General features: G+C 36.4%; 1 protein-coding gene across 3 annotated transcripts in view; it reads left to right on the top strand.

The window, feature by feature from the left end:
* LOC126266824 (2-acylglycerol O-acyltransferase 2-like) overlaps positions 1-18474 on the top strand; it is a 103312-nt gene extending 84838 nt beyond the window's left edge. For all 3 annotated transcript variants that reach the window (XM_049971376.1, XM_049971377.1, XM_049971375.1), the window contains 4 exons: positions 4669-4934; positions 8349-8523; positions 10095-10285; positions 17393-18474. In XM_049971376.1, coding sequence (XP_049827333.1) covers positions 4669-4934; positions 8349-8523; positions 10095-10285; positions 17393-17553 — 793 coding nt within the window. In that variant the 3' untranslated portion in view covers positions 17554-18474. The remainder of the gene's footprint in view (positions 1-4668; positions 4935-8348; positions 8524-10094; positions 10286-17392) is intronic.
* The last annotated feature ends 3101 nt before the right edge of the window (positions 18475-21575 follow it).

Raw genomic sequence — 21575 nt, 5'->3', positions numbered from 1 at the left:
GCACTGTTTTTACAAAATAATTTTGTCTCTAAGCTTTTATTTTATTATTACATCAATAATAATAATGATAATATAATAATAATAATAATACTGTCTGAGAAAGTAAAGAAATAATAATATAGTGAGACGGAACGATTCATGATTGCAATACAGGATCAAACAATAAACACCAGATATTACAGCAAGCATATTATTAAACATCCTAATACAAAAACAGATAAATGCTGACGTTGCAAACAACAAATAGAACAGTAGATCACATCACAAATGGATGTACAATATTAGCAAATGCAGAATACCCCAGAAGACATGACAATGTAGCAAAAATAATACATCAACTACTTGCCATACAACATAAACTAATAAAACAACACGTTCCCACATACAAGTATGCACCACAAAATGTACTGGAGAATGATGAATACAAATTATATTGGAACAGAACCATTATAACAGATAAAACGCCACCACATAACAAACCTGACATCATACTTACCAATAAAAAAAAAGAAATTAACACAAACAATCGAAATATCCATATCCAATACAACAAATATACAGAAGAAAACAGGAGAAAAAATTGCAAAATACATCCAACTGGCTGAGGAAGTCAAGGACATGTGGCATCAGGATAAAGTTGACATCATACCAATTGTATTGTGAACTACAGGATTCATACCACACAATATCCACCAGTATATCAACGCAATACAGCTACATCCAAATGTATATATACAGCTACAGAAATCTGTAATTATTGATACATGTTCAATTACCCAAAAGTTCGTAAATGCAATGTAACATACCATACAATTAAAAGGAAGTCACGCTTGATCAAGGTCCAAGTCACTTTCCATTTTTAAATAGACATAATGTCAGAAGGTAAAGAGAGGAGGAGGAGGAGGAGATGATGATGATGATGATGATGATAGATGCAGAGGTAACATATCAAGCTAAAACTAAACAAAGGTCGCTACACTTCGCATACATTGATTACGGAAAAGCTTTTGATGGTGTACCCCACTCATGGTTACTACAAATATTGGAAATATACAAATTGATACAGTTCCTAAACATAGTAATGAAAAATTGGAAAACCACACTTAATATCCAAACAAATTCAAATAATATCACATCACAGCCAATACAGATTAAGCGTGGAATATACCAAGGAGACTCCTTTCTGGTTCTGCCTTGATCTGAACCCACTATCCAACATACTAAATAATAAAAATTATGGATACAATATTACTGGAACATACCAACACAAAATCACACATTTGCTAGACATTGATGATCTAAAATTACTGGCAGCAACAAATCAACAACTCAACCAATTACTAAAAATAACAGAAGTATTCAGCAGTGATATAAATATTGCTTTTGGAACAGACAAATGTAAGAAAAATAGCATATTAAAGGGAAAACACACTAAACAAGATGATTACATATTGGATAACCACAGTGACTGCATAGAAGAGATGGAAAAACAGATGCCTATAAATATCTAGGATACAGACAAAAAATAAGAATAGATAATACAAATATAAAAGAAGAACTAAAAAGAAAATATAGAAAAGACTAAAAAAATACTGAAAACAGAATTGACAGCAAGAAACAAGACAAAAGCTATAAATACCTAAGAGATTCACATTAAGCAGAAAGGAAGGGAATTTATCAACATAAAAAATGCAGACTTTGCAAGCAACAAATAGAAACAGTAGATCAAATCACAAGCAGATGTAGAATACTAGCAAATACAGAATACCCCAGAAGACATGACAATGTAGCAAAAATAATGTAGGTTTTTTATGTCGATAAATTCCCTTCCTCCTTCCTTTCTGCTTAATGTGAATCTCTTTGGTATTTATAGTTTTTGTCTTGTTTCTTGCTGTCAATTCTGTTTTCAGTATTTTTTAGTCTTTGTCTATATTTTTCTTTTAGTTCTTCTTTAATATTTGTATTACTCCTCCTATTTTTGTCTGTATCCTAGGTATTTATAGGCATCTGTTTTTTCCATCGCTTCTATGCAGCCGCTGTGGTTATCCAATATGTAATCTTTCTGTTCAATATTTTTTCCCTTGACTATGCTATTTTTCTTACATTTGTCTGTTCCAAAAGCCATATTTATATCATTGCTGAATACTTCTGTTATCTTTAGTAATTGGTTGAGTTGTTGAGTTGTTGCTGCCAGTAGTTTTAGGTCATCCATGTATAGCAAATGTGTGATTTTGTGTGGGTATGTTCCAGTAATATTATATCCATAATTTGTATTATTTAGCATGTTGGATAGTGGGCTCAGAGCAAGGCAGAACCAGAAGGGACTTAGTCTCCTTGGTATATTCCACGCTTAATCTGAATGTGATATTATTTGAATTTGTTTGGATATTAAGCGTGGTTTTCCAATTTTTCATTAGTATGTTTAGGAACTGTATCAATTTAGGATCTACTTTGTATATTTCCAATCCTCATGAGTTGCATTGAGTGTCTTTGCATGATGTGAAAATGGGACTGAGGTGTGCAGTAAAACAGCGGACACCTACCTATCATTACCATAGGGATCTTGAAGTTCATATTAAACCAATTACAACATGCAGAGAGGGGTTTAAGCAATCATTCTTCCATCTCTCCATATGTGAATGGGAAGTAATAAAGCCCTAATAATGGGAACAATGGCAAGTACCCTCTGACAACCACTTCACAGTGGTTTGCAGAGTGCTGGTGTCATTGGAGATTGGACTGATTGTCCTCCATCAAACCACATTGTCTCAAAGGTACATGAGCTATATAGCAATTTTTAGAGAACGAACAACCAATGAAAAAAGAAACCTGCAGCGTAAGAGCACTTGTTGTCAACATGTGTTATCACAATATTAAGAGGCTTTCCTGATGATACAAAATATCCTATCAGAAGTTAAGATTTCATCAAAAAAGATTATTTGAAAATTATTTTTTGTCTTAATTGAACGTAATGGTTAAGTTTTCACACAACAGTGAAACACTTCAGGAGGAGTTTCAAAATTCATGTATCAGTTGTTAAGGAGTCCAAATGCTTCAATAAATAGAGCCATACTTCAGCAGAAAAAGGGCAATGCAGAATCAACCCCTCCATTGTGCACTGGCTGCAATATCCAGTTGCAGTACTTACGTTGAAAAACAGTCTCTGTATTAATCAAGAGATGTACTAACATTACACTGTAAGGTTTTTGATTGAGTACATGCACAGCTCTGTGAGCAGATGCTGCTGATTCACCAGTTTGAAGTGTTGTGCTGGGGTTTCCATCTGAGTAATAATTACCACAACCTGTAGTTTACAAGATGATGATCTTACACCACATAGTGATTTACTGAATGAATGCTGATGAAGATATGCATGTTCATAAGTTTTTCTGTTTATCTATGTGCTGCATAGAAACACTTCCCAACTGCAACAATTACGTTTACATGTCAGCCTGACCTTATTTGAATATGGGAAGAAATGTTATATATGACCATTTTTTAACTCCCTTGGCCATCTCTGAAACCTTGAAAGCAAATGCTAAAAGTTATGTGGGGCCCCATAAAGTGATCTTCCAGGGAAATACAAGCCTCTGTCAAAAAGCTAAAAAAGAGTTTTACAGTACAGTGTTGTCGAAGAATGACATTGCTGTTTATCAGGGGAAGAGTAGCAAGAATGTCCTGATTGTCAGCACTATGCATCCTTTTGTGAAAATTGAGGCTGCTCTGAAAAAGAAGACAAATGTTGCCTTGTAAAGTCAAAGTGCTGGAAACAATCATTTGTAAAGTATCATATGTGTGTGTAAAAAAAGAAGTCTGCAAAAAATGCGCCTCAAAATATTATTATTTGTGCTCAGTGTGTGATGCTAGTTAATATGGACACCCAGAAAATGTGTAAGTTCTCATAATGTATAAGGTGATAAAAGCTATTTTATTTTGGTGGTATTATAACAAACTGTCCAATACTTCAAAGAACAGATTTATTAGTAGCTATAACAACACTCGGACACAGGATTATAAAAGGGCAACAAACACCAGGGTCATTAGTGATCCAGTGGCAGTTCTGGATATGACCAAATATCAGTGGTTCTAATGTTAAGCCTCACAGTTCCTCTTTAGGCCGTGGTTATTTCAGTATCTAACAATGGTTCACCAACATAATAATTAAAATTAATGACTTTGTTGTCATAATAAGAATAATAGTTGTATCATTATATGCATGCACATTTTGATGCCCCCAACTTGATCCAATTTTTTTGAGCAGAGAAGAAACAAAGATTTCTAAAAGCTCAAATCATAAGTGCTTTCCATAGTTTGAAGTAAAATATTACCCTTACATTCATTTTCTTCTGGCAACTAAGTGTAGTTACACCTTTCAACTTAAATTTAAACACTCATGGTATTTGTAGACTTCAACCTGTTATAGATTAGAATAGTGTTATTTAAGCTTTATTATACCCAATTTATGCATTTGATGGATGTTTACATTAAATAATAATGGCTGATATTAATTTTCTTTATAATAACTAAACCCCATTAGGAAGTCAATGACAACTGCAGAGAGTGATATTTACTTTTCTAATCATTTCTATTCACTTTTGAGTATTTATTCTCTGCCATTTACTTTATACTCTGAAACTGGCTATGTGACAACACATTCATTTGTTACAGGATACAATGGGCACGGCGATGGCTGTGGTGGCGCTACTTTAGGGACTTCTTTCCATTACGCCTCGAATGTATTGAACCATTGGATCCAAATCGCAATTACCTGTTCTGTGCATTTCCACATGGTGTGCTGAGTGCAGGGGTTTTTGGCTGCTTCTCCACAGATTATATGGGGTGGGACAAACTTTTCCCAGGAATTACTGTTTATCCTCTTACACTGGAACAACATTTCAAGGTTCCTTTCTTCAGAGAGCTCTGCTTATCCTTAGGTTGGTTTACTTTTCTACTTTTCCAATAATCAGTTTCTGTTTGTGACATAGAATTAAAATATAAAAAATCAAAGTTCTATAAATTAAATTTAAAATTTTATGTGAATCTTTATGAGAATTGGAGACACTTAATTAGTTACCATTTCATAAGATGGTTATGTTATAAATACTAGAATTGTGCTTTATGCAGTGGCACATTTGACTGAAAAGATCTGAGTATATGGATGCATATAATACATAAACCCTTCAGTCATACTTACACTTAATAACATTTCTATTTGGTAATCAAAATATTATTAGCAACATCCATTCCCCCTTTAAATATCCTAGTCAAATAACTAAAAACACTTTTGTATCCCAGAATGGATAGACAGTTGTTTAAATGTTCCATTGCATGTGCTTAGTGTTTAACTAATTCCATGGCTGGAAGGGAAGAAGGAAAGAAAGTGAGAGGAATCATGACTATATGCAGATAAACAAGAATGTGTTAAAAAAGTTGCCATTTCAGTGGTACTATATACAGGGCAACTCAATAACGAGTAAATGATCTGACATATGAATTCAATGACACAGATATGATGGTGACCCTCATCTTTAAAGGGTAATATTTCCTACAACATTGCAGTGTAGTTGAATATGGAATGCAGATTTAAATAAATGAAACTTACAGTACCTATTATGGGAGACACTCAATGCTATGTGTCTAATTAGATGATCAGAAATGCTTTTGTCAAGAAGTTGATGTTTTAAAGTGATATGCCTACTCCAGAACAGCTCTTGTCATTGTATGAAAGATAAAACAGTTATGGAGTAGTAGTGAAATGAAAAAATGTGCTACACAGAGACTGAATAGAGAAAATTGGTTAATGATAGAATGATGGGAAATAATACTGAAAAGAAATAAAGATATGCAAACATTCACAATAGTTTCCAGTATTTTTACTCTCGCTTTAATGTTTTTGCTGCCATCTCCCCATTCCTCTTCCAGCATAGTGTAGGTCTACTACACAATGTCCTCGTGCTTTTTATGACTTCATTATGGTTATGGAGTTTGCACAAACTTCTTTAATTCATTAATCTGGCCATTCCTTGATGCGTGTGGAATTAGTGGAATTGCCAGATTATTGACAGTGTCTGAAACATATACAGACTATACTTTATTAAGCCAAAGAAAAATTCATTTTTATAGAAAAGTTGGTCCTTATGCCTGTACAAGTGCAGTAGTATAACTCACTTTGAAACATGCCCCAAATTTTCAGTTGTCACAGTGCTATGTGACAGTAGAATGCTTTATCCCGCAGCTGCTTAACAAGCAGTAACATTGGTACTGTACAAGGTTGCTGCATAACATACTCCAGGAATATGTTTGCAGCTACAGCACTATCAGTATGAGAAATCTTGTTCTCTCCTCCTATGGCCTGTTCATCACTTTCACTATTATTTTCCTACATGCTCATGATTATATCTTCATCTACCTTCCTCATACTATAAACAGCTATGACCACTTTGTTTCCTCTCTTTCACATAACCTAGAGTTTTACTAACTCATTCTCCAACTGGGTTTCATAGTGTCAAATAACACTTTTTTTTCTTTTTTTATGTAATAAGCAGTTGTTCATTTAGCACTGTGTCCAGCAGCAATAGCTCCCTGTGGGGAACCTCAGTTCAACTTAACAAAATTTAGAGTTTTTGCTTAATGTCAACTAGAATGAGTTTCCTTTTAGAAACCATGATACTAAAATGCAAAGAAAACCACAATTTGATGTTTTTTAGCAATGTTTAACATTGTTGCACACAATTATTCATTTTTGTGCCTGCTATTTCTGCTTGAGTGACTAGAGGTCTGATGTGGACCAGATCACTGAGAGACCAGATTACCGAAAGCCAGATTAGTGAGAACTGAGTGTACTGATTTCCATAATTTCAGTATAAACTAAATTCAGATTCTTCACGTCTCCTAGAAACAGAAATTGTGTCTGTGAAATGGTGACAGTTTATTTGGCAAAAACTTTTGCCTGTGTGTTAGCAAAATTGAAGAAAAAAATGTTAAATTTAGTTTGAGATTTACTATTGATATGCTTGAAATCAATTCTCCCCACCCACGCTGCTGGCACTTCTCCCCCCACCCTGCTGCCCCCCCCCCCCCTCCCTGACTGGTTCTGGATATTGCTAAAGTGTGAGAGATGCATACTAGATAGGTCTAATGGGGGAAATTGAACATATACAGAGAAGGGCAGTAGAAGTGGTCAGAGGTTTGTTTAATCGATGGAAGTGTCGCAGATATTAAAGGAACTGAACTGGAAAACTCTTGAAGATAGACAAAAACAGCCATGAAAAAGTCTATGAACAAAATTTCCAAAACTAGCACTAAATTATTTCTCTAGAAATACAACCACCCCTACATATTGCTCACTTAGGAATCATGAGGATAAGATCAGAATAATTACTGCATGCACAAAGGCATTCAGTCAATAATTCTTCCCGTACTTCAGACATGAATGGAATAGGAAGAAACTCTAATAACTGGTACAAGGGGACATATCCTCTGCAGTGTACCTCACAGTGTTTTTTGCAGAGTGTACGTTTGGATGAAGATGAATGTTGATTTACTAAATAATGTAAAAAAATACATTGATACTGATGGCAAAAGGGCAATTAACCATCAGGAAATTAAAATACACTAAGAATATATTACCCAAGCCTTTCATAAAACAGAAGTTTCATATAAAGTTGACTTTCTGCTAGATAATACTCATCCAGAAATTGTGCCTGTAATATGACAGTTCACATCAAATAGCTTTCAGAAAAGTGAAAACAATCAGTGCAATATTAAATAAAATTCCAGAAACATAAGTTCTGAGCTACAAATATGATAGACGACTGCATGGAAACAGGACCCCAATAATCGGCTGCAGTATTACATGAATGCTAGAAATTTAATCATCGTAGCGATGGTAGAAGGTTAAATTATCAAATGAAGGAACATCCACATCATTAATCATTCAATTGGTCATAATAATTGCACTGTGCAAAGAAACAGTTTGTAGTGTCAAATTAGATTCAAATGTTAAAATATGCTAGGCATTGCTGAAGATGCATCGAAGCAAAGGACATGGCTCAGAATTAGAAGACTCACAAACTGTCAAACTTGGTTATCTGCACTCTGTTTTGTGATGTTTGTATCACTGCTTTGCCCAAAATACTTACGAAGTTTATTAATGTCAACTGTAGAAGTACTTTAGTATTTTGCAGCACGAAGCCACAGGTAATAAATACTTTATAACTTTTAGCAGTTTCATGTAGACTACAATTTAAGTGAACAAATTAAACTGTATTTAAATTAATTCAGTTATCACAGTAGAAAATTGTCAACCCAGCTTTTGAACTGTCAAGAAAAAGAATCATTTGTTTTAGGTGGATGTTCTGCTTCTGCTGAAAGCATTGGGTATCTTATGGACAAACCAGGAGGAGGAAATGCTGCTGTGTTAATTGTGGGTGGTGCATCAGAAGCACTGAAATGCAAACCTCGCACGTATCGAGTAATTCTGAAGCGACGACGTGGTTTCATCAGGCTAGCACTGAAACATGGGTATGTACAAGATTTTTCTTTTTATCAGTCCATGCTCCAGTGCTGCAAAAATTTTTGTAATATTAACAAATGCTAACGTATATGGAGATGGTGCATTGGGAATGTGTAATCTCATATAAAATGCCTATCCATGATACACTACCACATCTTACTGGTAGGAAAAATTTACTGCTTTATGGAGTCATTCTGTCCATTTCTCTAAAGAGTTGAAGACCTTCTGTCAGATCCATATCACATGTTTATGTAGTCAACAGGTAAACTTGTATTGAGATGTACTTCACTTTTCATTTCTCTTACCTGTCCACACTGCATTTAAAAATAATCAGTAATTCCATTGTGACAAATGTACTTTCCACATCAAAACATTCTTCCCCTAATATTCACCTTCTTGGAGATTTATTTGCATGGACAAGTAATTTGTACTATCCACATACAATGAAAAGTCTTGCCAAGGATAGCTGGCTAAAAAGTGGGTGTAACACACTAGAGCAAGTTGTTCTGGTAGTTTTTGCTAACACGCAACAAAACAGTACTCACCTTCCATGATTTTAGGTTTTCTGTCCGTAACAGAATTTTGAATATTTCTTGGCTATTCAGCGGGGTGGCAATAGTCAGAAACAGTGATATTTCAGTAAACAGACTACTTGCCATCTCCAGGCATTCCTGAAGAGTTACTGTTTCCTGTTGGGTTCTCTCTCTCTCTCTCTCTCTCTCTCTCTCTCTCTCTCTCTCTCTCTCTCTCTCTCTCTCTCTCTCTCTCTCTCTCATATATCACCCAGTCTTCACCCACCCAGCCCCAGGTGCAGACCTGGTGTGCGTGTAGGGGAAGCTTGACCCTGGGACTAGATGCAATGTCCTCAGTTCTGCTTCAGTTGGTGTTGGATGCAGGTATCTACTGGCATGTTCAACAATGTACCCACAATCTTAATTTGACCACAGATTATTGCTGTGCTTTGGTGATGCTCCATACTGGTCCCAGATCTTGCTTAACTGAAAACTGCTGTCTTTATTTATTAGTTCATCATGTAGAGACATTAGAGATCCAGCTACATGGCGGGGTTCCTGGTTTACCAAAATATAATGTCTTCTGGATGATGCCATCTGGCTGAATACATGAGAAATATTTTTAAAAAAGTACTCATCTTATCATGCAGCCCCAAATTGCTCTTCATCTTCTTAATCACATTGTCTGCTAGTGCTTCATATGCCTTTGTCTGTCTTGAAATGTCTTACAGCTATTGAAAAATCCCTTGCACACATGCCTTTACTGAAGTTGTAATACGCTGTCTATCTGCAAAATAAACATGATGCTCATCTGTAATTATTGGTGTTTCCAAGCCTAGTGCCGTGATAGTAAATTGACTTTTTAGTTTATGCTTCTTGAATTTGTGAAGTGCCAAATCACTGTTAAAGCTCTTTTATTTTTGTGGTTGTTTAATTGCCCTGGCTCATAAATAAAAAACTTACTGAAAGCATAGAGGAAAAAAAGATAAATTAAAACTAGGTGAAATTAAAACTAGGTGAAAATAAGTGAAAATGAATTGTTAAGTTTCATTTTTATTTTGTTTCAGTTGTCCACTCGTTCCTGTTATCTCATTTGGGGAGACCGATCTGTATGATCAACTAGAAGGTACAAGACTTCTGAAATTCCAGCACTTTTGCCGCAAGATTACTGGAATGGCACCTGTGCTTCCAATTGGTCGTGGTTTGTTTCAGTACTCCTTTGGTATTGTACCTCGTAGGAATCCTGTTACTACTGTCGGTAAGTTTATGTAAGCTCAAAATTAAGTTGTTCAAAAATTGGACAAATTAACTAAGGATTTCTCAGTGAACAGTAAATTAATAGTTATTGATTACTCAAATGCCAATGAACATTACAGATTCTCTGGGATGCATATTGAAACTAAGACACACAATGAATATAACAATTCTTAAAGTACCTCTTAAATGTGATGCCCAAGACCTGAATGGAAAAATAGTCTATCATTTCATAGTAAAAAATACTACTACTACTACTACTACTACTACTACTCTACAAAAACAAATAAACAGTTCATGATTTACAGATAAACAAAGATGCACTCTCGCAGTAGACTTGCCTCTTTCATACATTTGGCAAAATAAAAAGCCTAGTATAGAACCAGCAATACAGCATACACAAATGAACAAACAAATAAAAAAAAAGACTGCCCTGAAGAACAACCACCAAACCAGAAGAGATAGAAAATTATGGACCAGTATGTGAGAAGAAATAAGCAGAAAAGAAGAAACAGCAGGACACCTGATGGGGTGTAATTTCAGACATACAAATAAAACAAATGACACATTAATGGATAGATGGATTAAAAAGCACTGTAATAAAGTGAAATTGCCAAAACAAAGCAAGAGTATAGACCTGTAAACAACTATGGACTAGTATGTGAAAAAGAACAATGAAGATGGTGACACTACTGGCAATATGAATCTAAACTAAAGGGGTATGATACTGTAAATATTACATGTAGCTACCAAGCTGTGAATCAACCTGATCTAAACATTCATAACATTTATATGTAAAATCCCTGACTACAACACTGGTGAAATTAATGTATTACTAACAGACAAGATAAAGGCTAAAGGGTACCTCAGATATATGCATTTATGAGCACTGGTGCAAGCCTGAATTAAGTAGACATACATAAATAACTAAATTCATTGTATCTTCCTACTACTGCAGGAATGACAGCAAGTAATGTGTGGCAGTGATATACATAGAGGCAAATATAGATTTTTATGGCCCTATTCCCTTAACTCAAACAAATGTTAAGGACAATGAGACTGCAGCTATGAAGATTAAGTTCAGCTTGGTTATTGCTAAAGTTTACCTAACACCATCTGGAAATTTTAACTTCTCTTAAATAAATTAGAATCAAGTTTAGCGAAGATGATTTCATCCAAATATCGTCTAAAAGCAAAAGAAACCCTGTGTGGTACAACGCTAAACCTGAGCAGTGTTGTCCCCAATGATATGACGACATTGTCACCTTACCCATCTAATCCCTCCCTCTTTCTGTCTAAAGAGATCCAGACCAATGACACACACGAGCAGCCGTGTTCACAAAAAATTAGTTTCGTATTGTTTACTATGCATAACAAGCAGCATTCTGTTTCTGTTCACATTTGTACAGTACTTTGTTTCACTGAGAATGCCTTTGGACAGTTGAAGCACCCTCTTGTGCATTTAATGAACACTTACCCAGACAGTGTTTATTTTGCCTTTTGCATTAGCTCCACTGCACCTCATGCCCTACTGTTACAAATTTGTAACATTTTGTCTGATGGCACTGCTTGATGCATCCTATTCACCTGCATCTTTAACACTTTACCTCAGAGGAGAAAAACACTACGGTCACTTTGTCCCAGAATAGCAATGTCAATTTCCTCCAGCTGTGTAGTGATCCTAATGACAGTGAACAAATCACTTTGATTTTCTCCCCTCAGTCTTCTTGACACATTGTTGGAAATACTCCTCAAAAACACAACTGAAGTTCCATTTTCCAACTTGTGCAAAATTACTGTATCTCTACATTCAGTGTTAGCTCTAGTCTGTGCTTAACTCTCTTATCTGATAAGGACTTCATTCACTTGCTGTGTTTTTGAGACAATTCACTGAGTTTCTACCTAAAGAAACAAAACAGACCCCTCATGATTTTCTGTTAGTGATAATGCTGGATGAGTCCAGTAGCCAGCTCATCAAATGTTTGTGCCTTGCTAAGGGTCTTGTTGTACATGATGTCTTTGCATAACCCACTAACTGTAACTTCACATGTTTAAACAAGTTTTGTCCAACCAATTGCCTAAATTTAGCATCAGCCCTCACATCACTAATAAATACACACATCTCATCTGTTTTTGCTGAAAAATGAGTTGCTAGATTAGCCGTTACATGATCAACTTAAGGAACTGGTATATTGAATGAGTCTTTTGCCTCAGTGCTGCTGCTTTCTTCAATAATGCGTCATTCAATTTCTTCTGTTTGATTGTGGTTTCCAACCATGTGACTCTCTGCCCTTACAAGGCTTTAAATGTCTCATGTAACACTGGCGCATATACTTCATCAGTTCACAGTTGTCATGTCAGATAACATTGTGCAAGCTGCACAATATTTTGGCAAGACAGCTGCTCATCATCTTCAGGTGCTGAAGATGGCAAGAGGCAGCTGTCTTGTTGAAATATTGTGCAGCTTCCACAACATTATCCGACATGATGGCTGTGAACCAATAAAGCATTTACTACATTGGAAAAGTCTTAAACAGCATATTGCCACATGTTACAAATCTATGCAGAAATAGAATGCTGCTTGTTATGCATAGTAAACAATTTGTGTAACCTCCATCTGGTGTCATACAAGGAAAAAAATTGGTAAATTGTACCCACAATGTGTATATGAGAAAAAAACTATATTAATCCTTGCAACATATCATGTCCCAAAAAGAATCTGTGAACTATTGTGCCTCATACTAAACATATCTGACACATCCTGCATATGTGGGAATTCAATAAAGACAAATTACAATATGGGTTCTGACCAGGTGAAAGAAAACTTCCTTAAAATTGTCTTGGAACTGAGACTGATATCCAGACTGCTGTAGGTTAACAAATGACACTTCAAAGTTCATATGACAAACAAGATGATCCACCATAGCTGTAAACAAAAAAACACACACAAGGCCAACAAGTGTCATTCATCACACTGCATATTGGGCAAGTGTAAAATGTAGCAGGAGAGCTAGAGGAGTAGCTCGACAGATAATGTTGGTTGTTGATGCTGCAATTGTGCAGATATGGTACCACATGTAAATGTCTACCAATGGTATCCAATTACTGACACCAAATATAGAAGGCTGGATCTGTGGTTTTCATGTTGCCAAGATGGCACAGAATGACATGTGGCAGTGAGGACCTGTTGAACACCAGAAGGGCTAATATGACATCTCGGAATACACATTTATTATTTGTAGTTATGCAGTTGTCTTTCTTCAAGGTTGCCAGTAGTCAGGCGAGCATAAGGGCACTGGCCACAGTGGTATGCACTGAGGCCGGCGTGTTGTGCACAGCTGAATGCCCCTGAGAGGTGTGTATTCTTGGCACCCTGCAACATTGGTTAGCTAGCCATAAGTTGATCAGTGTTGCCTGCATTGGCACTGACAACATAAGACATGCCAGTGGGTTACCAGGGCACTTTTGTTGATGCTGTTGATTGTGCCAAAGAAAGACAGCCAACAGCTCAGCATAAGGTGGCTGTAGTAATGAAGTGTTCAGTCATGGCCCCTCAGAGAGAGACCAGCCAGTGATGCTAGTGTTCACTCTGACTCATGTTGGGCAGTGGCAACACCTACTGTGCTCCTTTGAGTTGATGGTAGTTAAACAGCTCATTGGGTACCATCAACGAGGCCTCCAGGGGGCCTGGTGGTAGGAGGCTGAAGGCATCAGTGATGGGAAGCAGCAGCCTGTGGCAGCTAAGTCCTTCACAATGGATTGGCTCTTGCAGCATAAATTGTAGTCAACTAGGTGGGCCCCAGATGGAGTGTCACAGGGCCCACCTTGAGACTGGTTAACTGCAAACTGGGAAGTAAGCTGCAAAAACAGAGGATTTTTACTGATCAGTCTACAGTGGTGATACTACTGTGTGGCAAAAATTGACCAAATGTGCTATAGTTTCCTAAACCTTTCAGCAGCCTACACCCTGTTGTGGTATACGAACTCCATTCTTCACTCTTTCTGTTCACTTGCTTTTGCACTGTGTGAACTGAAAGCTGTTCTTGTGTATGTCTTTGGTATTGTTACTTCCCTGCACATGGTCAACATAATGACATTATCCTGCTTTCTTCATGGGGTCACTTCACTGTGTTGGCACTTAGTCCACTAGCTCGGGTGGTTTGTGGCAATTTAACTAGGTGGTGTGATCAAGCTGCATCCATTACTGGCTGCTGTTATGGGTTGTCATTCAAATCTAGTTATTGTACATTAGTGTGCCTTGACTTCTACTGTGGCTCTGATTCTGGCCAGAAAAACTTTGAATATTTTCACACCTATCCAGAATATCATTCTGGGGGTGTAACACTGTGAAGAAAAGATTTCAGATGTAATCAGCAGAGAAGTTAAAGTATGTATGGGAGCTCATAGAATAGGCAGGACTCATAGAATAGACATGTCCAAGTAGAGAACTGCAGATACTGCAATAAACTTTCTGACCTATTAAACATACATCTGTGTGTAAAACCTTATCATCTGCATTTGTTAAATGCACTGACTACTCTGAAAATGAGCTTCATTCTGACTTTCACAATGACTTGTACTGACTACTGGAGGAAAATCATTTTGGATAGAAGCTGGCTTTGTCAGTCATGTTTCACATGTCTGGAATATTGAATTGTCATAATGCATATGTTTGGGGCACAGAACATCCACACAAGATTGTGGAATACATTCACAACTCACATGAAGTTATCATCTTTCATGCCATGTCCTCTTCAAAAGTTCATGGGTCATTTTTCTTTGTAGAAAAAAAAACTCTGAGGGGGTTCCACGTCCCTGAACACAGTGCAACAATGGCTTGTGCCACACTTTCAGCAGTACAGTGAATACTTCATTTTACAGCAAGATGGTGCTCCACCACACTTGCCTTCATACGTTAATGATTATGTCAATGCTGAACTGCCTCAGTATTACAAATGGTCATACTGAGCACCTATAATGAGTTAAAAACTTCGGTAGATGATTTATCCACTGACAAGTGTTAATTGGTTGTATGTCTTGTTTAAATTCAAACATCTTCATATACCCCCAGGGATACTTATGAATAACCTTAAACAAAATAAGTTGCAGATTTAATCTAGTGCCCTAAAAGCCCAGCTGAACTTGATATCAATAATTACTCTAAGAGCATAAGTAATCTGTATACGAGAACATACAGCTATCATATTTTGAACCATTCAACAGCTGCTGCTTTTTTAACCAATCTGAAATTTGTATTTGTCAAGTACTTTGCCTTGAGATACCAGCACACACGAATACCTGGAGGCTGAAATCGGAGTAATGCTCTTGGAGAATGTTAAGACTACTTTCATTATAAAATTTATCTGGGACTGTATTATTTTGAATTAGTATTGTTACTCTACAATTTAACAAAATTCTGTCCAGTCAGGGTAGAATAAGTACTGACATCTTCATCAGCTTAAAAATGTTTAAATTCTTCTAGATAACAGAGTAGTTGTCAACCGGATAAGATTTCTGTTTGTTTGAAGCTGATGTTGTTTTCCATCAGATTGTTTACATCAGTGGACAAGTAGTCAAAGATTCTTATGATTGAAGATTATGGTTTATCCAGGTGTTGAATATCATCTACTGACTTTGACCAATGATGCATTATAGGCTACAAAAAAGCAACACTAAGGTGATTTCAAAATGATGACCAATGACATTGTCCATTCTCATGGTGCAAAAAAATGAATGTCAAATAGACTTGTACAAATTCTTAATAATAAACATTGAATATGCAGGGTAAATCAGGAAAAATTGGGGGATTTGTGCAGGGATGGATAAAAAAACTAAAATAATTGCCTCAAAATCTTGATAATAGTAAAACATACAAAATGAAACAAAGAAAACCATTATACAGTAGTTGCTTTCGAAGATGAAAAAATGCATATTGCGCAAACCAACTAGAGCTGTTAACAAAAGTGTTACTTGACCTATGCAGCTTTACTTAAAATTCTGATACCAATACAAAAAGCTAAAGCCTGCCAGTAATGCTAATAGCCAAAGCTAACAAGAAAGAATGAAACACGATATTAAAAAAAAGAAAAAAAACACTCTGAAGCTACATAGTGCAACACAATTGAACAATGGAAAATGAAAGACGGAATGTAGCTCGACATAAAATGCAGATACCAGTACAAACAGGCAACATGTGACACCGATTCAAATAGCCAAAAATGACAGCAATCAACAAAATGTGATATCAAAATAAAACAAGGGGTCAGGTCATTTCTTCTTCATAGAACTGCCTGCCTTTAAGAAGCAGCTTATGCCTATAGTTATAAGTGATCCTAAAGATTGATGTGGAATCCTAACCACAGTGTGGCTTATATAGACAGCATCAGTCTATAAATGAACTATGAACATCCACTGTAGCAACTGTTGGACATAAATTTAGGAGATTGATGTCTTTCTGTTTTGAGAAGGAAATAGTAAGCTAATTTGTGTCAGAGAAAACTGATGTCAAAGTCCAGAAACTCCCTTTACTAAACATAAAGCTGAATTAAGGTTAAACAGCAAGAGGTAACATGTTCTATGGGAAATGTAGGTACCTTTCATTGAATGGTAAAGGCAATTAGGTAACAAAATATTTTTAACTCAATGTGCCAAAAATATCAAATACTGGCTACACACATGTTTGTACATTAAATAATTCATTGACATAAATGAGGGGGGTTATAATTGTCACTTTTGTTGCAAGGGAAAAGACTGATGATGAAACCAATCAGACAAAACCTTCGGTTGGGTATCCTGATCAAGGATGTGGAGAGTCAAGACAGCAGTTGTTCCATTTTTACACTGACAGTTTGAACAAAAAATGCTGTACATAATGGCCTGAACTGTACAGTTTGTTGCTGGAAATGACTGAAACGAAAAAAGTATTTCTAGGATAGCACTGAAGTGCATAAATAAGATTTTGTGAATTCAGTATTGTAGTTCATTATGGCATGAGGAATTTATCAATACATAGTAGAAATATTCACTTTTGTGACCTTAAGTGAGTGAATTTAAATGGAAATAAATTTGTTTATAACAAACCAACTAACACATTAACATGTTCTTTTTACAGTTGGCTCACCAATTGAAGTGAAGAAAGTTGAAGATCCGACAGAGGAACAAATCACTGAACTCCACAATAAATTCTCTGAAGAACTTGTAAACTTTTTTGAGAAGTACAAGCACAAATACATTTCAGATGCGGACAATGTACATTTAGAAATTGAAGAATAACTACCTTAGTTGTCAGCAGAGCATATGACTCTGTTTTATACATCACTTCCAATTGTCTGTCGTTTACAGTATTGGATAATATGCATTTCATTTTTTCTTGTAATATGAATGCATTCACATTCCTGCATTCAATTGATAGGAAAAGGACCACTGTTACTCTTGTTTAAATATGCCAGAAATTGTACAAATTATTGTAAGTCATTTTGCTCAATGAAATTATTGTGTGTGTGTGTGTGTGTGTGTGTGTGTGTGTGTGTGTGTGTGTGTGTGTGTAAGAGAGATTTATATAGTTAACTTCTGAAGCAAAACACTCTGTATGATAAATATACAAATTTTACTTAACTTTTGCTTAGATACAAATCTGCTGCAATGCTGAAGTATAACACTGTTAAATCTAATTTTTTTAGATTAAAATTTATTGAAGATTAAGTATTACATATAAAACAGTAAACACATTCAATGAACCATAAATTGATACTGGTATTTTATTTCAAACTTCTGTAGTGTGGCAGATTTGTAAGGAGTAAAATTTTCCAAGACAGTAATGGCTGTGATTAGTTGTAAGAATAGAGACATAACCGTAATAGATTCAAGGGATTAATATAAGTATAAAGTAAGAATAAAGTACAGATTATGTGCTGAAGAGACTTGAGATTTATCTTGTCAATTTATTACTGGTTACTCAATTGTTTGTGTGAATATGGACAAAATTATTTTGTAGCAGCTATTCTGAAGAGAGACTAGAGTATACTGTATCACTTAAACCAGGTCAGTAAATAATTCTTTTTCTTTTTGGCAATGTGCACAGTAAATTTTTGGTTATGGATAAAATTTGTTCTAAATCATTGAAAATATTCAATCCTTTTGGAGAGTTTACCCAATGTTGTTTGGAAATAAAATATTCCACTTCCGAGAGGAAAATTGTTGTGCGTATATTCTCTCTCTCTCTCTCTCTCTCTCTCTCTCTCTCTCTCTCTCTCTCTCTCTCTCTCTCTCTCTCTCTCTCTCATAGTATAAACAATGTGCTATTTAAGGCTACTCTGCCAGAGTTACGTAGAATATTGTACTAATATTATTAAAAAGATAGTTGCTAGTCACCATTAGTGGAGATGCTGAGTTACAGACAGGCGCAACAAAAGACTGTTTGAAACTGCACTCCATCCTAACATTGTTACATTTCATACAGAATACTGTACTGTGTGACTGAGAGTTGGTTTCCTGTACTGCTTCTGAGGACATCTGATACTTCAATGTAATGTGTGTTTGTGTACCGATAGTCATGCTGATGTTAGATGAAATTTACTCTTGATGTTTTAGACATTAATGGGTAATGTGCAGATAAGATTACTACATTCACTGCCAACATCCTTGTTTAAATAGTCTGATAGTTTCACATTTCTTATCAACTGTAACAAAGAATTACCAGGAAAGTGATATAAGGAAAATATCCATTACCACATAGTTCCCATTATGAGGAACTGTTCCATTACACAATACAGGAATGACACAAAGGATGGGTTTCAGCATGAGATTGACTAAGAGATAATTAGAGAATGAACAAAAGCATAAATAGGACAATTATGAGGATGTAAATCTGTTTCTCATTTCATTTAAAAATAACAAAAATTCGAATCCAATTCAGTGCTGTATAACATTTGAACTGTGTCTTCAAATCTCTGTAGGACTGGATACTAACATTTTCAGAAATCGGCTGAAGTACCCCATTAAATTGCTGTATTCATTGGGAGTAAAGTTTCTGAACAAATAGTGCTACCACCACTTTTTAAGTTACATTTAGTGTTTGATGGCTGTTGGCACATTTCTCTGTGACCAGCTGCCTCTATGCTGCCCATGTTGCTGTACAGCTGGCAACACCCACAGGTCAGTGTCTTTCTACTCCCCTTCCATCTATAACAATTTTTTCACAGTAATTCACATAAGGACATCACATATGTCCATACACCATGTTTTAGCTTATATTGATTGTACAGTTGATGTGTATGAAGTTAAGGTGATTGATTTTACCATGACACCACACACAACACATTTTGGACTGTCACATACTACGTGTATATTGTTACAGGTCTGAGGCTGGTTTGAGGCTGGAAATGTCTAATGCTCCCATAAATGGCCAATGTTCTGTTGTAAAGACTCGATAGCTTTTAGAAAAAAAACTTAATGGTTGTTAATGTGGTCAATTGAATTTTGGCTAGCATGTATGACAGTTAATGGCACAGTGAACAAGAAGCACTGCACTAGAGAGATTAGCCTGGAGATTGTGGAAAGCTTTCTCCATTACCAAAGTTTGCTTCTGTGTTTGCCTGTGATGTTGTGACCTGAGAATGAATCTGTGAGTGGTGATTATTCAACTGTTGCTGGGAGAGGTTGGTGATAAAAAATTTTCCACCTTAAGGAAATGTCTTAATTGTAGATAGTCTGCTGGCCTTGACGTATATGGTAACACACAGATACCATCTGCTGAGACCCAGGAGTTTGGTGAGAAAACCATAATGTCAAGCAGGTAAGCAAAGCAAAATTTTGCCAAGTTGGGTGCTATTTTAGTGCCAAATGGCATAGAAAAAAATTCAAACAGACCAGAAGGTGTAATCACTGCTGTTTTTTGGATGTGTCGGGTGTCACAGGAATTTGATTGCAAGCTTTACATCAGACTATAAAACACTGAAAACTCTTGAGCTTGTTAATGCACATATGAAGTCCTGAATGTTTAGTGTTGGGCACCTGTCTTGAAAAGTTCTGGTATTCACCACAAGGACACAATGAATCATCATTCTTAGGTGATAGATGCTAGGATGACAACAGCAGATATTGGGAACAATGTATAATTCCAGCCAGGAGGATGTCCTCTAAAATTGCTTTTGTTTCTGTTAGCTCAGGTGCAATTCTACAGACATGTTGTGAAACTGGTGGGCACAGAGTAGTACATATACATTGAAACGCCAAAGAAACTGGTATAGGCATTGGTATTCAAATACAGAGATATATAAACAGGCAGAATACGGTGCTGCGTTCATTAAGGCCTATGTAAGACCAGTGTCTCGTGCAGTTGTTAGATGGGTTACTTCTGCTACAGTGGCATGTTATCAAGATTTAAGTGAGTTCAAACATAGTGCATGAGCAATGGGACACAGCAACTCTGAGGTAACGATGAAATGGGGATTTTCCTGTACGACCATTTCACAAGTGTACCGTGAATATCAGGAATCCGCTAAAACATCAAATCTACCATATCACTGCGGCTAGAAAAAGATCCTGCAAGAACAGGGCCAACGATGACTGAAGAGTGTCATACAACATGACAGAAGTGCAACTCTTCCACAAATTGCTGCAGAGTTCAATGATGGGCCATTAACGAGTATCAGCAAGTGAACCATTCAATGAAACATCATATGTGCTTTTGGAAGTCATGGTCCACTCGTGTACTCTTGATGACCACCAGATACAAAGCTTTATGCCTTGCCTAGGCCCTTAAATACCGACATTGGACTACTGATGACCGGAGACATGTTGCCTGGAAGGACAAGGTTCGTTTCAGACTGCATCAAGCAGATGGGCGTGTATGGGTATGGAGACACTCGTGAATCCATGGACCCTGTATATCAGCAGGGGACTGTTGACACTGGTGGAGGCTCTGCAGTGGTGTGGGGTGTGTGCAGTTGGATGATATGGGACCCCAAATATGTCTAGATATGACCAACAGGTGACGTGTATGTAAGCATCCTGTCTGATCGCTTGCATCCATTCATGTCCACTGTGTATTCTGACAGACTTGGACAATTACTGCAGGACCATGTGACACTCCCACACATCCAGAATTGCCACAGAGTGGCTCCAGATAAACTCTTCTGACTTAAAACACTTCTGCTGGTCACCAAAATCTCCAGACATAAACATTATTGAGCATACCTGGGATGCCTATGCAATGTGCTGTTCAGAATATTTTCCAACAGATCTCCACCCTCAGACTTTTATGGATTCACAGTGTCAGTTCCATCCAGCATTAC

Source organism: Schistocerca gregaria, chromosome 4, assembly GCF_023897955.1.
Source record: "Schistocerca gregaria isolate iqSchGreg1 chromosome 4, iqSchGreg1.2, whole genome shotgun sequence".
Lineage (NCBI taxonomy): Eukaryota > Metazoa > Arthropoda > Insecta > Orthoptera > Acrididae > Schistocerca > Schistocerca gregaria.
Note: the sequence above shows the minus strand (reverse complement) of the source record. Positions and strands in the feature narration are given on the sequence as shown.